The sequence below is a fragment of the Lutra lutra genome, chromosome 3 (assembly GCF_902655055.1).
Source record: "Lutra lutra chromosome 3, mLutLut1.2, whole genome shotgun sequence".
Classification (NCBI taxonomy): domain Eukaryota; kingdom Metazoa; phylum Chordata; class Mammalia; order Carnivora; family Mustelidae; genus Lutra; species Lutra lutra.
The window spans coordinates 172,417,426-172,436,597 of record NC_062280.1 but is presented as its reverse complement, the minus strand read 5'-3'; the positions used below and the strand labels follow the sequence as shown (position 1 = coordinate 172,436,597).

The following is a 19,172-nucleotide window of genomic DNA, read 5'->3' as shown; positions in this document are numbered from 1 at the left end:
TCAAAGTCTTGTTCTCATTTCTGTTGGGTACATACCCAGAAGAGGAATTTTGGACCGAATGCTCTTTTAAAAATTTTTTGAGGAACCTCCATGTTATTTTTTATAGTGGCTGGGCCACTTTTTTTCCCCACCAACAGTGTATTCACCAAAAGGGTTCTCTTTTCACTACCTCTTCACCAGCATCTGTTGTTTCTTGTCTTCTTGATGGTAGCTATTCTAACATGTGTGAGACAGTTTCTCCTTGTTGTGATTTGCATTTCCCAGATGATTCATGATACTTAGCATCTTTTCATGTGTGTGTTGACCATTTTGATGTTCTTTGGGGAGGTGGATATTTAGTTCTAATTTTTTTTTAAGACTTTATTTATTTGACAGATAGAGGTCACAGTAGGCAGAGAGGCAGGCAGAGAGAGAGGGAGGAGGAAGCAGGCTCCCTGCCAAGCAGAGAGCCCGATGCGGGGCTCGATCCCAGAACCCTGAGATCATGACCTAGAGCCGAAGGCAGAGGCTTAACCCACTGAGCCACCCAGGTGTCCCTAGTTCTAATTTTTTAATTGGAATGTTTGTTTTTGAGTTGATGGAGTTTTTATATCCTTTGGATATTAACCCTTCCGGTTTATGGTTTACAAAAATCTCCCTTTCTTCAGGTTATCTTTCATTTTGTTGAAGGTTTTGTTTGCTCTACAGAAGCCTGTAGTTGGATGTAGTCCCACTTGTTTATGCTTTTACTGCTTTTGCTTTTGGTGTCCGCTTCAAAAACTCATTGCGAATACATTTGTCAAGGAGTTTACCACCAATTTTCTTTAAGACCTTTGTTTCAGGTCTTAAATTTAAGTCTTTTAATCTATTTTGAGTTAGTTTTTGTATATGGTGTAAGCTTTTGGACTGGTTTTATTTTTTTGCATAAAGCTTTCCAAATTTCTCAGCATTACCTTTCCCCAATGTAAATTCTTGGCTTCTTTGTTATAAATTAATTGACCATGTTTGCATGGGTTTATTTTGGGCTCTGTTCTGTTTTATTGATCTGTGTGTCTGTTTTTATCCCAATACCACACTTAAAATTACTATATTTTGTAATATAATTTGAAATCAGGGAGTATGTTGCCTCTAGCTTTGTTCTTCTTTTATTGCTTTGGCTATTCAGGGTCTTTCCTGGTTCCACGAAAGTTTTAGAATTGTTTGTTCTATTTATCTGAAAAGTACTATTGGAATTTTGGTCAGGATTTCACTGAATCTTTAGATTGTTTTGAGCAGTGATGGACAATTTCACGATATTAATTCCTCCGCTCCATGAACATGGGATCTCTTCCCATTTGTTTGTTTGATTTCTTTCACAGTCTTGTAGTTTTTGTTTTACAGATCTTTCGCTTGCTTAAATTTATTCCTAGGCATTTTATTATTTTGGGTGCTATTGTAAAAGGGATATTTTCTTCATTTTTCAGTGTTTCATCATTAGTATAAAGAAATGCAACTGACTTCTGTATTTTGATTTTGTATTCTGCAACTTTACTGAAGTCATTGATTAGTTCCAAAAGCTTTTTGGTTGAGTTTTTTTTTTTTTTAATTAAATCATGTCATTGGGAAATAGTTTTATTTTTTACTTTCCAATTTAGATGCCGCTTATCCTTTTGCCTTGCCTAATTGCTCTAGTAAGGACTACAGTTCTGTATTGAATAGGAGAAGTGAGAGTGGGCATTGTTGCCTTATTCCTGATCTTATAAGAAAAGCTTTTAGTTTTTCTCCATTGGATATAATGTGAGCTGTGAGTTTGTCCTATATGATAGCCTTTATTGTGTTGAGGTATGGTTCTTCTCTGCTCTATCTGTTAAGGTCTTTTATTATGAAGGGATGTTGTATACTGTCAAATGTTTTTTCTGCATCTGTTGAGATGATTGTGTGATTTTTATCTTTTATTAATGTGATGTCTTCGTACATTTGTTGATTTGCATATGTTGAACCATTTTTCCATCCCAGGGATAAATTCCATTTGTTTTGACGTATAATCCCTTTAATATGTTCCTGAATTTGGTTTGCAGATACTTTGTTGGGAATATTTGCATATGTATTCATTAGGGATATTGGTGTGTAGTTTTTTTTGTGGTGTTCTTATCTGATTTTGGTGTCAGGGTAATGCTAGCCTCATAAAAGGAGTCAGGAAGTGTTCCCTCCTCGTTATTTTGGAAGAGTATGAGTATTATTTTGGAAGAGCTAATTCTTCTTTAAATGCATCAGAGACTTCTCCAGTAAAGCCATCTAGTCCTGGCATTTTCTTGTGTTGGGAGTTTTTGATTACTGATTCAACCTCTTTACTAATTATTGGTCTGTTTAAATTTTCTATTTCTTCCTGATTCATTCTTGGTAGGCTGTGTGTTTTAGGGATGTATACATTTTGTCTAGTTTATATAATACGTTGACATCTAATTATTCATAGTACTTTAAGATTTTATGCATTTCTGTAATATCTATTGTGTTGTAATGCCTTCTTTTTCATTTTTTTTAAGGTTTTATTTATTTATTCATGAGAGATGGGGGTGGGCAAAGGCAGAGGGAGAAGCAGGATCCCCGCAGAGCAGGGAACCCATTGTGGAACTTGATCCCAGGACCCTGAGATCATGACCAGAGCCAAAGGCAGCTGCTTAACAGACTGAGCCACCCAGGCGCCTTCTTCTTCATTTCTGATTTTATTTTATTTTTGAGCATTCACTTCTTTTCCTCTTAGTCTAGGTAAAGGTTTATCAGTTTTGTTTATCTTTTTAAAGAACCAGCTCTTAGTTTTGTTAATCCTTTCTGATGTTTATCTGGTCTTTATTTCATGTATTTCTACTGTAGTCATTATTAACTTTGGGCTTAATTTATTCTTTTCCTAGTTCCTTGAGTTGTAAAGTTAAGTTGTTTATATGAGGTATTCTAATTTTTTAATATATACATTTACTGCTATAAATTTTCCTCTCAGAACTGCTTTTGCTGCATCCCACAATATTTGATTTGTTATGTTTTTATTTCATTTGTTTCAAGATAATTTTTCATTCCCTATTTGGTTTCTTCTTTGACCTAGTGGTTTGGAAGTGCATTGCTTAGTTTCCACATATTTGTAGATTTTCTTACTTTCCTCTTGTTGATTTCTAGTTTCATACCATTGTGGTCAGAGAAGACAGTTGGTATGATTTTAGTTTTTTTAAATTTGCCAAGATTTGTTTTGTGGCATATCTTGTGCTCTATCTTGGAGACTGTTCTATGTGCACTTGAGAAAAATGTTTATTTTGCTGCTGTTGGATGGAATGTTCTATATGTCTGTTAAGACCATTTGTTCTGAAATGTAGTTCAATTCCAGTGTTTCCTTACTGATTTCTGCCTTGATAATCTGTCCATAACAGATGGTGGGGTATTGAAGTCCCCTACATTTACTTGTTGTATTGCTGTTTTCCCTTTAAGATCTGTTTTAGTTGCTTAATATATTTCTTTTCTTTTCTTTCTTTTTTTTTTTTTTTTAAGATTTTATTTATTTATTTGACACAGAGAGTGAGAGAGATCCTAAGTAGGCAGAGAGGCAGGCAGAGGGGGAGGGGGAAGCAGGCTCCCTGCTGAGCAGAGAGGCCATGTGGGGCTCCATCCCAGGACCCTGAGACCCTGACCTGAGCTGAAGGCAGAGGCTTAACCCACTGAGCCACCCAGGCGCCCCAGTTGTTTAATATATTTCAGTGCTCAGGATTTGGGAGTGTATACGTTTGCCATTGCTATATCTTCTTAATGGGTTGACTCCTTTATCATTATATAATGACCTTCTTGGCTCCATAGCTCAGTGGTTAGAGCACTGGTCTTGTATAATGACCTTCTTTGACTCTTGTTAACCTTTTTTGGCTTGAGGTCTATTTGTCTAATGTAATTATAACTCTGCCCACCTTTTTGTTTTTGTTTACTTCAAATATCATTTTTTGTCATTTCACTTTTGAGCCTGTGTATGTCCTTAGAATGGAAATGAGTCTCTTATAGTTTGATTTTGTTTTTTTATCCATCCAGCCACTCTGTTTTGATTGGTGAGTTCATGTTCATTTATGTTTAGGTTGATTACTGATATTTAAGGATTTACTACTGCTGTTTCATCTTTTTTTCTTCTGGTTATTTTGTTCTTTTCATTGTTTTTCCTTTTGTTTCTGTCTGTAAGTTGGTTTTCCATGGTGATTTGCTCAGTCTCCCATTTTTTTTAGTTTCAGGTCTCTGCTGTAGGTTTTTGCTTTGTGGTTACCTTGAGGTTACATAAAAAAATCTAGACAAGCAGCCATTTTCTGCTAATAAAAATTTGTGTTCATTTTCTTATAAGGATTCCATTGTTTTAATCTTCCCTTTTGTGTTTTTGATATCATAAGTTGTATCTTTTTATATTGTGATTTCATTATCAAGTTGTAGCTATATTTTTAATATGCACTTGTTTTAAAATTTTTATTTTTTTATGTTAAGTAGGCTCCATGCCTAATGTGAGGCTCAAACTCACAACCCTGAGACTAGAGTTGCAGGCTTCACCACCTGAGCCAGTCAGGTGACCCTTTAATATGCTATTTATTTATTGATTGATTTATTTAAATTTTTATTTATTTGACAGAGATCACTAGTATGCAGAGAGGCAGGCAGAGAGAGGGGGAAGCAGGTTCCCCACCAAGTAGAGAGCCCGATGCAGGGCTTGATTCCAGGACCCTGGGATCATGACCTGAGCTGAAGGCAGAGACTTTAACCCACTGAGCCACCCAGGCGCCCCTAATATGCTTTTTTAAACCTTTATGCCATAGGTAGGAATTTAATACACTGTTCTTTTTTTTTTTTTTAATTTTATTTATTTATTTGACAGAGAGAAATCACAAGTAGGCAGAGAAGCAGGCAGAGAGAGAGGAGGAAGCAGGCTCCCTGCTGAGCAGAAAGCCCGATGTGGGGCTCGAACCCAGGACCTGGGATCATGACCTGAGCCGAAGGCAGCGGCTTAACCCACTGAGCCACCCAGGCGCCCCTTAATACACTGTTCTAAAAAAGAGTTACAGTATTCTCATTCTGGACGTTCTATTTATTACCTTAATTAGAGTTTTCTGTCCTTTGGTCTTTTCACTTAAGCTTGAAGAGCTCTTTTTAGCCTTTTTTTTTTTTTTTTTTTAAGATTTATTTATTTATTTTAGAGATTGAGAGAGAGAAAGGGAGCAAGTGAGCATGGGAGAGAAAGTCTTAAGCAGACTCAATGCTGAGCATGGAGCCTGATGCAGGGCTTGATCTCAGGACCCTGAGTTTACCACCTGAGTGGAAACCAAGTGTTGGACGTTTAGCCAGCTGTGCCACCCAGGCACCGCTTAACATTTCTTATGAGCATGTCTAATGATAGTGAACTCCCTTAACTTCTGTTTGTCTGGGAGGACCTCTATGTCTCCATTGTCTCTCAAAAATAAATAAAAACAACCAGCCAAGAGTATTACACTGGCAGAGTTATTTTTGAGATACAAAGGAGACGTAGAGGTTTTCCTAATTTCAATGTTTTGAATATGTCATTCCATTCTCTCTTGACCTATAGAGTGTCTGCTGAGAAGTCCGCTGATAGCTTATGGGGGTACCTTTGTAGGTTACTGTCTTTTTTTCCTGGGCTGCTTTAAAATTCTTTATCATCGACTTTTGACAGTTTTCATATAATGTGTCTTGGAGAAGATCTTTTGTGTTGGTGTAATAAGGTGTTCTGTTAGCTTTGTGGATTTGTATATCCAATTACTTCCCTAGGTTTAGGAAGTTATCAACTATCATTTAAATATGTTCTGTGCTCCCTTCTCCCACTCTCTTTTTTTTGAGATACCCATTATTATTGTGGGGCTTGAATTCATGACCCTGAGATCAACATTGGTATGCTTTACTGACTGAGCCAGCCAACACCTAGGGTTGTTGGGTTTTTTTTCTTTGTTTGCTTTTTTTTTTTTAACTTTTTAAAGATCTTCTTTCTCCTCTTCCACCTGAATCATTTCCACATTTCTGTTCTTGAATGTGTTAATTCTCTCTTCCATAGGATCTGCTGTATTTCTAGTACATTCTAATTCATTCTTCATATATTGAGTTTTTCATCCCAGAATTTTTTTTTTTTTTTTTTTTTTAGTTTTAATCTCTCCTGCAAAATACTCCTTCTGTTTGTTAATTTTATCCCTGAGATCACTAAATTTTTTTTTGAGTTTTCTGGTTACTCATTGAATTTCTTCATAATAGCTGTTCTATATCCCAAGTTAGATCACAGTATTTCATGTCTTGGATTCAGTTACTGGAAAATTGTCATTTTTTATAGTGATGCCATATTACTGTGGTTGTTCATGGTGTTCGATGGGAAGTGCTTCAATTTCTCCATTTAAAGTAGTAAACACCTTTCTTATTTAGGTAAGGTTTTGTTTATTTTGATTCTTAACAATGCAACAGGTTTGTAATTAGGAGCCTTCATTTTGTTGCCCAGAAGGTGGCACTATAGTGCAAGCCTTTGGTTTCTCTTGCCAGAGCTGACTCACGGTTAAGGTTGTTGAGCAGGTCCATTTAAAAGAAAAAAAAAAAAGGACCAAAGGGTGGCTGCAGAGTTTGGGGAGGAGTGTATATTTAGCACTTAAGGCTTTGGGATGTTAGTGGTCTGCGGGGGATCCTCAAGTTGTGGGGAGGATACCAGAGGTCCTGGGTGGTCCTCTTATCCCCCAGGGCAGATAGCAAAAAACCCTTTCCTTCTGTTCTCTTTGCCTACTTCCTTTTCCTTCCCCTCTTCCCAGTCACTGGTCTCTGCAGAGAGAGCAACTGGTTTTGGCAGCTTCAGCATGCATGGTCGGGCAGACCCCTTGTTGTGCCTTTACCTACCACCTCCTCTGCCGGAAAGGTTGTGCTGGCTGCCTGCTGGACCAGCCACCACCTTTTCTGCTGTTGCTACAGCCTCTGTGGTCAAGTCCACTCACTTTCAGGTGTGCAGATGGATAGATCTCTCCGGTGTTTGTGTGTCCTCTGCAGAGGTGCTTCCCCCCCCCCCGCCCCCACTTCAGTTGTGGATATCTAGTTAGTTGTAAATCAGAGAGGAGAGAAAAAGGTAATGACTCATGCTGTCATGATGCTGATGTCTATAATATAATTTTAAATGTAATAAGTACTTCAAGACCTTTTGGGGGCATTTTATAAGAAATTGCCAATATGACTATTTGTATGTTTATATTTTCTTTAATGATATCTCTAGTATTTACTTTACGTTTTATAAAGTTTAATTCTTTATAATAGACAGTGAATGAGATAGGTCCCATTTTGAAAACTGTTCATACACTTGCAGTGATCATCAGTCTCTGAAGTTTTTCATGTACTCTCTCAAATTGGATTCTGTTAAACTCTGAAGCTTCTGATGACATTAAATAGCCAAAATTGGGAGAACAGTTCTGTGAGGAATTATGGCTGTTCATTTGGGTTAGGAAGAGGCTTTGTTGGCTTCAGAGTAAGATTAGATTTTACTGCCATGCAGAAGTGTTTGGACATTTTGGGGACTAGGTTGTGGTATACCGGGAAAGATACATTAAATCTGGGCTATAACTAACAGATTTTTTTTCTCTTTTTTAAAGAATGATGAGTGCGTGGAGGTTTGATTAGATTAAGCATTTTTGCAGGCAGAGAAGATTAGTTAGCTGTTCTTTCTTGTAGCTTTAAGAGCAAGTTGTGAAATGCCTGAATTTGGACTTTGGCAGGAGGTTAAGAAGAAATGGTGATGTTCTTGGGACTTGGGTATTGACAGAGATGAGATGGAAAGGCAATGAGGAAAGACCTGTCGGTATGCTAGAGACATTTTATTGACTTTATATCTGTGACAGGTCTTTGAACTTGTTGGTACACTTTAAGAATGTCATAATTGGTTTTGACCTAAAGTGAGAGCTGTTTTTTGTGAGTTTTTGTTGATAATACTCTTGGTTTAGAGTGCTCTTAAATTGTGTGACAATTTGTCGATACTTCTCAGCACATTGTAGTTGGGTCTGGGGAAAAAGGTAGACATAGTTAACTAGAATCCCTGTAGGGGAAACAGACAAGCATAGCATACCACAATAACAATTTAGTAGGACACACATGTGTACAGATCTTAAGGTCTGGCAGTTCAGGAAAAATTTATAAAATGTTTCTACTTAGTTGAATTTTGTTATTATTTATCTCTTCCAAAGGGTTAAAATTTACTCATGAGTGTTCAGAAAGGGGGATTCTGTGGCTCTTGAAAAATAGGTAGGGGGAAATTCTTTTAATTTTCAGGTTACATACCGAATTATTTTAAAGTTCAGTTAGCTAGGTTTTTTCCAAACTTCTTATTTTAGTGCTATTTCTTTTGGATAATTCTGCCTCTTCTTGGTCACAAAAAGAAAATATTTCCTGGCTTCCTTTCTCTTTTAGTAACTGGATGAACTACCTCAGCTCTGGTTTGTAAGTAGGTAGAGTGTGAATATGAGTAACTGAAGCGGTGGCCTTTGGGGGGCAGAGTCCTTTCCCAGAGAACTCAAGTCTTCTATGAATTGGAATATGAAACATGGACTAAATGTGGAGTTTTGTTGTGGGCTGCCATATCAGCATTTCACCTCCAGTCCCACTTTTCTTTTAAGAGAGAGTTCTGTGACATGATACTATAACCATACCTGTCTGTGCTCAGTTTGCCATTTGGGCTACTGTTCTTTGCAGTGAACAGCATAGAGTTTTCCAATCTTAGTTGGTCTTATCTTTGAGAAGATGAAATTGACTTTGTCTTTGAATCACATACTTAACAGATACTTTTTTTTTTTTTTAAGATTTTATTTATTTATTGGACAGAGAGAGAGGGAACACAAGCAGGGGGAGTGGCAGAGGGAGAAGCAGGCTTCCTGCAGAGCAGGGAGCTCAATGTGGAGCTCGGTCCCAGGTCCCTGGGATCATGACCTGAGCTGAAGGCAGACGCTTAACCGACTGAGCCACCCAGGCACCCTTAACAGATACTTTTATTTTATTTTTAAGATTTTATTTATTTATTTGAGAGAGAAACAGTGAGAGAGAGCATGAGAGGCAAGAAGGTCAGAGGGAGAAGCAGACTCCCTATGGAGCTGGGAGCTCGATGCGGGACTCGATCCTGGGACTCCAGGACCATGACCTGAGCCGAAGGCAGTTGCTTAACCAACTGAGCCACCCAGGTGCCCTAACAGATACTTTTAAAATGAGTTTTAAAACATTGGTTCTCAAGTGTGATGGGAGGACTCCTGAGCTTTCCTGAGACCTTTCATAGGGTCTGTGAAGTCCTCCCATTTACAACTATTTATCTGTATGAGGTCAGATTTTTTTTTTAAAGATTTTATTTATTTATTTGACAGACAGAGATCACAAGTAGGCCCAGAGGCAGGCAGAGAGAGAGGAGGAGGCAGGTTCTCTGCGAGCAGAGAGCCTGATGCGGGCCTTGATCCCAGGACCCTGAGATCATGATCTGAGCTGAAGGCAGAGGTTTTAACCCACTGAGCCACCCAGGTGCCCGGAGAGGTCAGATTTTTTAATGTATTTCAGCCAAAATATCATATCCCAACAGATTGAATATAAAAAAAGATATTAGAATTGTTCTTTTTTTTTTTTTTTTTAAAGATTTTATTTATTTGACAGAGAGAAATCACAAGTAAACAGAGAGGCAGGCAGAGAGGAGGAAGCAGGCTCCCCGCTGAGCAGAAAGCCCGATGCGGGGCTCGAACCCAGGACCTGGGATCATGACCTGAGCCGAAGGCAGCGGCTTAACCCACTGAGCCACCCAGGCGCCCCTAGAATTGTTCTTTTAAGCCAGACATTTAATGGTATTTGTAAATTGTGGAACATTGTCTGTTTTCTCACCAAATTTTTATTCTGTTGGGAAGTATTTTTTCATTAAAAAAAAAGTAGGGTATTTAGTTTCAGGGCAGGCTGTTAGTCATGGAACTCTGCCTATCCCTGCCCTTCGTAGGGATATGGCCCAAAGTGGGGAAGATGAGTCATTTTCAAGGAGCAGTGTGATGCAGGAGGAGAGAAAGACAGTTCCCTTTCCCTGGATTCACTATCAGAATGATGTAAACCTGGAACTGCTCAGGGCCATCTTTGTTGCCATGTAGAGAGGGCCTGCTTAAAATGAAATGAATTCTAAGGGAAAGCAGAATGGAAAGATGGTCCTGGTGATTATCATTGGAACCTCTGGATCCAGCTATGCCTTAAGTTAATTAAAAATTAATTTACTGAATTCCTGCTTTTGATTACCACCCACCCCAACCCAAAGGGCTACTCATGTTAAATTGTAGGTTTGTTATTTAATTTGAGTTGTTATTTTAAACTAAATAACTTAAATTTTTTCAGTTTTCCTAATATAATAAATATTGATAGATGTAGTCCTTTTAAATGAAAGCTCTTTAGAGTTCTCTGTAGTTTTTAACATGTAAATCGATCTCAAGACCAAAATGTTTGAGGACTACTGTTCTCAGGAAAAGAAGACATTGCTGCTATTTCTTGGGACTAATATATGGAATGAAAGACCTGACTGAATAGTTTTCAGTGTTGTAATTATATGTATTGTAGTAAGTGTTTGCAGTGATAAGAAGTGATTTGTATGATGCTCATGGATGGATCATGTTAAGATATGCTTATTTTGTGGTCGTGATTTTATTTTGTAGAATGAAAGGGGTGTGATAATTCTTAATGAATAACCTTTGCTGTAGCTAATTACTACATGCAAATAATCTGTTGTTGCCTCCTTATTTGAATTGAATGAAACTTTATAATAAACTATGGCAATCGAATTTTTCAGTGTTTGTATTATATTTGTTGTAATGGGATTTGAATTTTTAAAAGAATAATCCTAAGTACAGAATAATAGAACTATGACTTTGATGCAAATTAGATATTTTTCTTGAATATAAAGTGAAAATTTGGTAGGAACAGATGTGGGTGTATATCCGTGTTCTAAAGTTACTGAGTTAACATATTCAAATTTAATTTTTAATTTCCACTGCCACCTCCAGCTACACCTTCTCAAGATTACCAAAAATGGAAGCTTGGGTTAAATTCCTTAACTTATCTTCCACAGAATTTCTAAAGCCTCCAAGAAACTTGAGCAAAACAAAACAAACTTCTTTTTGAAAGAATGTACTGGAAGGCTAGCTTTTTTGTTTTCCTTGTCATTACTATTTTGAAAGTCCTAAATTAAAATTAAAAGCTAATATGAAGAGTGTGTTAGGAAGATTAATTATAATCTTTATATCTAGGAGTGATTTGATTCATGTCAGTGCTTTTGGGAAGTTTTATTTTTATTATAACATTTGATTTTCTGCACTGGTTTGGCTTCTCCAACATTCTTAGTGTATGTACATCCCTCCTCAGATACTTTAGGGAAAGAATGACCTTCCTAGATGGTTACCCCTGCGAATGTGTTTCATTATTATTACTATATCCTTAACACAAATTCAGAGATTGCTTAAATTTTACTTTTTTTTGCCTTTAAAAGCATTGATTTGAATGATTTCATAGTGATCTGCACACTTAATTTGTTAAAGCTCATTGAGCATTTGATTTTAAATCTTTAGAGGTGAGAGATTAGAAATCCAGCTGTTCATGAATACTCTGTTTTCTCCATCCCACTGGACTCCTGTGCTTCATGTATAAGTAGGCGTCCACTTCAGACCTTTTCTTTAGGGCTCCTTTGGCCTGGGCGGTTCTTTTTCCAGCTAGCCCAAAGCTTGCTTGTATTCCATTCTGATCCCTGTTTAAATGTTATTTCAAGGTTCTTCCCTGATGATCTTAAATATATTCATTCATTCTTTCTCCTCTTTCCATTTCTTTCCTCCTTCCTTCCCTTCATTCCTTTTACTCTATATTTTATCTTCATGCTTTACATTATTTTTCCTCAGTGCACTTGCACATGATAATATGTTGTATGTATCTATGTACATATTTTGTCTCCTCCACTGGAGTTTCAGCAGCCCCAGTGTAAATTCTGTGAGGACAGGAACTTAAATTATTTTTGAAGTTGAATCCTTAGGATCTAGAACAGTGCCTTACATAGTAGGTGCTTGTTAAATATTTTTGAAAGATGAAGGTAATATTTGGAAGATAACCAACTATTTTATTCTCAGTACTTACCTTCATGAAGATGAAAAAGAAAGGGTCCTTGATAAAAGTGAGCTATTGATCTAGTGGGATAGATTTGTATATATTTTCTCTGTCTTATTATTCTTTCTTAGGTATTGTGTTAGGCCCAGAGGCTACATATGTGTGTAAGAAGTTCTGTTTTTGGATTTTGGTATAAACTCTTACGTAGTACATATATAAACTCTTATATATATCTGTAGTGCCAGGTCACTTAAATTTTTTTATTGCTAATACTTACAAATTAATTGAAAAGAATACTATATTTCTTATATTTCATATATTTGCAAAATATTTCACAAACAAAATTAAACCTAAGGGTTATTCTATTTCAGGTTTGTGAGGGATTTACTATTCAACCCAGTGCTTATCTGCCAGGGGCTGTTCAGCCTATGCTTGAAATCATTCTAATGATGGAAAATGCACTTTGTTTCAGGCAGTTTATTCTGCCTTTGGGAGGCCTCTGATTATTAAAAAAGTTCATCTCTATTTTAAGCCAAAATCTGTTGCTTCTACTTACTGGCTCTAATTATATCCCATGGAGGATGTATTGAATAAGTGTAATCTTTCTTATGATAGTCCTTCAATTATTTGAAAATCTACCAAGTTCTCTCTGACATTTCAATTTTCCAGGCTAAGAATCCCTAGTAAGCTCTCTGATAATGATATCCATTTACTATTCTGGTCATTTTCTGGGAATCTGTTTGGGTTTGCTCATGTATTTGTAAAAGTGAAGTGAAAGCTGTGGCTCTCTTTAAGGCTTGGGGAGCTGCACTGCTTCCTCTTTAGTGCTGTGTTCTTTTTAAATTAACATATAATGTATTATTTGCGCCAGGGGTACAGGTCTGTGAATCATCAGTCTCACACAGTTCAGAGTACTCACCATAGCACATACCCTCCCAGTGTCCATCACCCAGCCACCCCATCCCTCTCCTCCCCCCCAGCAGCCGACAGGTGTTGGCGAGGATGGGGGGAAAAGGGAACCCCCCTCTTACATTGTTGGTGGGAATGCAAGCTGGTGCAGCCACTTCGGAAAACAGTATGGAGGTTCCTCAAAAAGTTGAAAATAGAGCTACCCTACGACCCAGCAATCACATTACTGGGCATTTACCCTGAAGATAAAAATGTAGGGATCCCAAGGGACATGTGCACCTGAATGTTTATAGCAGCATAGCAGCAGTGCCCACAATATCCAAACTATGGAAAGAACCTAGATGTCCGTCAACAGATGAATGGATAAAGAAGATGTGGTATATATATACAATGGAATACTATGCAGCCATCAAAAGAAGTGAAATCTTGCCGTTTGTGACGACGTGGATGGAACTAGAGGGTATTATGCTGAGCGAAGCAAGTCAGTCAGAGAAAAGCAATTATATGATCTCTCAAAATGAGGAATTGGAGAGGAAGGGTGGGGTTCTTGAGGGGAAGGGAGGGAAAAATGAAATAAGATGGGATTGGGATGGGAGACAAAGCATAGTACTGTTATCTTTTTTAAATTGCATCTTTATGATTTAAGTTTCCCCCCAACCATTTCACCCTTTATCTCATTTGACATACTAAAATACTTAGTTGCTCCTTCTCCAGCCCACCTTTCACAAATGCTGTTGGCAAGTCGTGTCTCATGCCTGCCTTACTCTGTAGTTAGTTTTGTGTTTTGCCCACCCAACCATCTCAATCCCCCAACACACACAGACACAGACGCAGGAGTAATTGGAGTTGGAGCACTCTGTGGTTGGTTTGATGCTTTTTTAGCAGATTATGTACTTGCTGGATTGAGAAGTCCTTATGGAATATAGAATCAGTGGGAATTCAGCCTGTTTGCTAAGATAAGGATGAAACCTGTCACTCAGTGCTCTTTGTACCTAAACATTTTCAAAATCTGTCCCTTCTCTCTGATCTGAAAGATTTCAGTTCCACTTTTCTTTCACTGTTTCTAGAATGCTAGTAACATAGTACAGGGTAGAGTCTAGCTCTGACAAGATCTGTTCATTGAGACTGCAAACTTACCAACAATGGCAACTGGTGCCATCAAGTACCACATGAACAGTCTCACTTGCCATGGAGACTTTTTTTTTTTTTAAATAACCCCTTACTATCTTAATATAATTTTCTTTTGATTAAGTAATTTAAACATTTTTACTGCATTAATTTTACATAGCATGTTGTTGGGTGTTCAGATGAAGTAGCATTGGCACTTTTAATTAAAACATGGAAAAGAGAACATGTATTTTGCCCTTTATCTTTGATTTATAACATGGCATATTATTAAACCTCTGTAGTTCAGATAGTCTTCTACTTAGCTGCAATTTACATGTATGTATCTTTTTTAAAAAAATATTGAATAGGAAATGACTATAGGATTTAAGAAAAATTGCCTCTCAAATGTAAATCTACCCATTTTGGCATTAAAGGTGTATAGACCTTGTTTCTACTATATAATTTGTAATTTAACCAATTTTAAGAAGTAATTTGCCCTTTCAGACTGTTTCAAGGATTTAGAATTTTTGTGTATAGTAGTTGATTTGCTGTAGTTGTGATTTTATTGGTTTTTTATTCAGTTCAATAGCTTCCTATAAAAGACGTTGAGCAGTGATTGTTCAGGAATGATTTTGTCTTACTGTTTTTATAAAACTGGTCTATAAACCATAATAATTACAGAAATCACAAAGGTCTTTTAATACATTTTTAAAAAAGATTTTATTTATTAGAGAGTTCAAACATTGGGGAGCGGCAGAGGGAGAGGGAGAAGCAGACTCTCTGCTGAGCAGGGAACCAACATGGGGCTCAATCCCAGGACCCTCAAGTCATGACATGAGCTGAAGGTAGACACTTAACTGACTGAGCCACCCAGGCGCGCCTGTGTTTTTAACTGCTAAAATTTTATTTGGCTCAACCTGTCCTATTTAGAAAAGTAATGGAGTGGCAATGGAATAGATTTGGTGTTTAGTTAAGAGAAATGTAAAGTCACAGTTAAGTCATTAGAAAAGTCATTTTTAAGTTGAAAATTCACCACAACAGTAAGACCAATGTTGGGTTAAACTATAGCATTTGGACTCAATGTGGAGACTGTAAATTTGTTCATTAACAGCAGTTGCAATAAAACAGTATAACACAGTGGTAGTATTATGTTTCACATTGATTTTTCAATTATTTGAATATGTTTATCTTGTTGCCTAGTTTTTAGTTGTGCTTATTCAGGTTACCTAACATGAATAGGCATTGTTTCATTATTTCTCATGCAGTATTACTGAATTGGTGGGTATGAGTATATCTGTAAATGCATCTTAAGGTTATATATATCCCATTTCTTTGGGCTTATTTCATCACCGATGTATTTCTGTACTCATTGTGATAAAACATAAAAAGTCATAAATCGTTTTGTCTATTTTTTTTAAATGTTCATTGTGTATTGAAAAAAGAATTTCAAAGAAAAAGTCCTTAAAAATCTTTCATGTACCATTAAAATGGAATTTTTTTCTTGCTTCTTGTTTGAGTAATAGCCTATTTCAAATTGTTGTAAATACATGTAAATAGATCTATGAGAAAAGTATGATTACTGACAAATTACCCTTCAACTTAATTCATTAACACAGCAGACAATTACCACCTCATGATACTTATCATCCCTGCGTCAGGAATTTGGAAGCAGGTTAGCTAAGTATTTCTGGCTCTGAATCATGAGATTGCAGTTAAGCTGTAGATCAGCTCTGCGGTCTTCTCAAGGTTCCACGGTGACTGTAGAATTCACTTCCAAGCTCATTCACATTTGGCTACTGGAAAGAGACCTCCGTGCTCTGTTGACTAGAGTCCTCATTTCATTGCCACATGGTACTCTCCATAAGGCTGCTTAACTGTCCTTGGAACATAGCAGCTGTTTTCCCTAGAAGTGATTCCAGAGTGAGAGCAAGGATGATGCCACAATACTTTGTAGTCCTAGTCTCTGAAGGTAGACACCCTCACTTCTGCTGTTCTGTTTAGAAGCAAGTCCCTAAATTGAGCCTACTCTCAAAGGGTGGGCAATCAGGCTCTGCCTTCAAAGGGAGGAGTGAAGAATTGGCAGGCGTACTTACTGACCACAGTAATGTAAATTAGGAAGTCTTAGAACATATGATAAATGCTATATTAGTTCCTTAATAGAGTAGTTGTCAATTCTGATGCTGTATTAGACTCATCTGTGTAGCCGTTATAAAACAACAAAGCAAAACACAAACGGTTTGAATTACGTCTGTTGATTCACTTGCAGTCAGGTTTTTCTATAGGTGCTTTTTACTGTGCAATCAAAGCTCTTCATTATCTTTTAAAAGATGTACTGTTTGATTCAGTGACATACGTTACTGCTGTTCTTTTGTAGAACTGTTACAGAATAGAGCTGAATACGGTATGTACAGTTCATGGCACAAACTAGGTGTTCGGAAGATATTAGTGTTGGGCTATTGCTACTATTTTATTCTTATTTAAGCTAACTTATAAAGTGATCATTAATTAAATGGGTAACAATTTTAGCTTCGTTGAAAAACAATTAATTTGGCTTTTTGTCAGGATGGGCATGGCTCAGGCATCAAAAACTTTATTGCCTCATTCTGTTCCTCCTTCAGTTAGTCCCCGCTGTTTCCCCCCATCCAAAAAAAAAAAAAAAAAACCAGTAATGTTTGTTTGTACTTCCATATATTTATTATTCAAACATAAGCCAGTCCAAATACATAGTTTTTTCTCTTCCCCCCACACAAATGGTAACATGATGACCAGTTTTCTCTACCTTGCTTTTTAAACATAACAAATTATAAGAAGAATTTCTGTGACAGGAACACGTCCTCATTCTTTTTTGTCTTTTTGCTGTATTCATTCTTTAGTGTAGATTAGTATAATTTCTTTTTCCAGTCCTCTGTAAATGGACATTTTGCACATTTCTTATTTTACAATGAATGTGCCAATGAGACTTGTGTATGTGTCACTTTGTATATGTAAGTATGTCTGTAAAGTAACTTCAGAGAAGTAGAATTGCTAGGTCATTTGACTTGGGATTGTATGCTACCATTCCTTAGGGGCTACCAGTCTCCTCATAGCAGCCACAGTGTTTGAAAACTGCTTGTATCCCCATAGTCTTACCTCCAGAATATATTTTCATACCTTTACATTTGCCAGCTATATAACTGAAAAATTGTATTTCAGTATAGCTTAAGTTTGAATTTCTCTTATGGATGAGGGTGTATTTTTACTCATTTAGACTTACTTTTCTGTTTAGCGTCTATATTATTTGTTTTCTTTCTCTTACGGTTTTGGTCTTACTGATAGAAACTACATATTAGGAGAATTCACCTTTTGGAATGGGAAGCTTTTTTTATTTGTCTTTTGACTCTTTCATTCCAAAGTTGTTGCCTTTTTTTTTTTTTTTTTTTGGTGTAATCAAATCATTCTTATAGATTTCTGTCATTACTCAGAAAATCTTCATTACTCCAAAGTTATAAAATAACTTTCTTGTTTTTTCCCCTAATACTTTAGTGGTTTCATGTTTTTCAGTTTTAGATTTATTATGGTGTATGGAATCAGTTATGGAACCAACTTAGTTTTTAAATAGATAACTATCAACTTGTCTGAATATCGTTTATTGTGTAATTCATCCCTTGTTCATTGACTTGGATGCTACCTTTATAAAATCAGAATTCATACATTTATTTATTTGGGTCTGTTTCTAAACCTGTAGTATGTTTTCAGGTTTTCTTTTAGTGCCCTCTCTGTCTGGGTTTTCTAGCTAATTCTTGGGGTGGAGGTAAGGCAAGGGCGCTTTTTGTATTTTTATTCTTTCCATGCTAATAGTTTTTGATGGTACTGTGTTATAACTTCTCTTTTTAGTAATAATAAAGCCTACTGCGTTTAATACATATATTAGTCCAAATGTGGAAGGATACAGAGTAGTGGCCATGTATGTAATAGAAAATATATTACTATAAGGGAGAACTTAACATTTCTTTATTGCCTTCCATGGGTAGCTGCTTTTTACATATATTAATCCACTTAACTGTTTATCATACAACTAAGTCTGTAACTGGAATTTTTAGAATGTGCAATTGTTTATGGCTAAATTTCCTTCAATATTGCTTTTTTTTCTTCAGTTGTGATGCAGATCCATCAGCCCTAGCAAAATATGTTCTTGCTTTGGTAAAGAAAGACAAAAGTGAGAAAGAGTTAAAGGCATTATGTATTGATCAACTGGATGTATTTCTTCAAAAAGGTAACATCTTTAGTTTAAAAATACTACTTTATTTTAATAAATCCTTTAAAACGAGATTTACCATAATATTAAAGGAACTCAATAAGAGAATAGACTCTAATTGTAACAAAGTTGAATAAACAGTATTATTACTGATTATAGCTTATTTATAATGAAAACCTTTTTCATTAATATCTTTATTCTCTTTCTTAAAGCAAGCTGGTATTTTTCCTTAAAAGATTAAGTAAATGAATGCTTGTTTATTTAAAGATCGTGTTGCTTAAGAAACTACTTGGAATGTTAGCTTGATACTGCTTCTAACTTTTTTCATTTTGCTACTGTCTAGATAATAATATTTATGTTCAGCACTCTGGGTGCAGGGTCAGAGTCTAGTAATGGCTGGAAGTGACTGGCCCAGGAGCTCTGGCCATCTTAGTTCCACTACCCTGAATTTGAATGGATTAATATTACCGTAAGATTTGTGTCATGACTCACTGGTTGGGAAGCTGTTGGTCTTAGTATATTTCCAGAGTTATAAAAGTCAGTATATACTTCATCATACTGAACTCTGATGTGTAGAAGAGGAGTATTCAATCTTAGTAAGTGTCTTTAATCTGCATTTTTTTGGTCTTGGTTTTTGTTTTTAGAGACACAGATATTTGTGGAAAAGCTTTTTGATGCTGTGAATACAAAGAGTTACCTACCTCCTCCAGAGCAGCCATCATCAGGAAGCTTAAAGGTAGAATTTTTTCAGCACCAAGAAAAAGATATTAAAAAAGAAGAGGTAAGGATTTGTGTGTTAAACCTTAGATGCTCTTTAAAAATATAAGGAATCATTAAACTGAGT

General features: G+C 36.4%; 1 protein-coding gene across 13 annotated transcripts in view; it reads left to right on the top strand.

Annotated features, from left to right (window-relative positions):
* RBM26 (RNA binding motif protein 26) overlaps nt 1-19,172 on the top strand; it is an 88,368-nt gene that overhangs the window by 12,847 nt on the left and 56,349 nt on the right. For all 13 annotated transcript variants that reach the window (XM_047720208.1, XM_047720207.1, XM_047720211.1 and 10 more), the window contains exons 2-3: nt 18,228-18,346; nt 18,973-19,109. In XM_047720208.1, the coding sequence (XP_047576164.1) occupies nt 18,228-18,346; nt 18,973-19,109 (256 nt within the window). The remainder of the gene's footprint in view (nt 1-18,227; nt 18,347-18,972; nt 19,110-19,172) is intronic.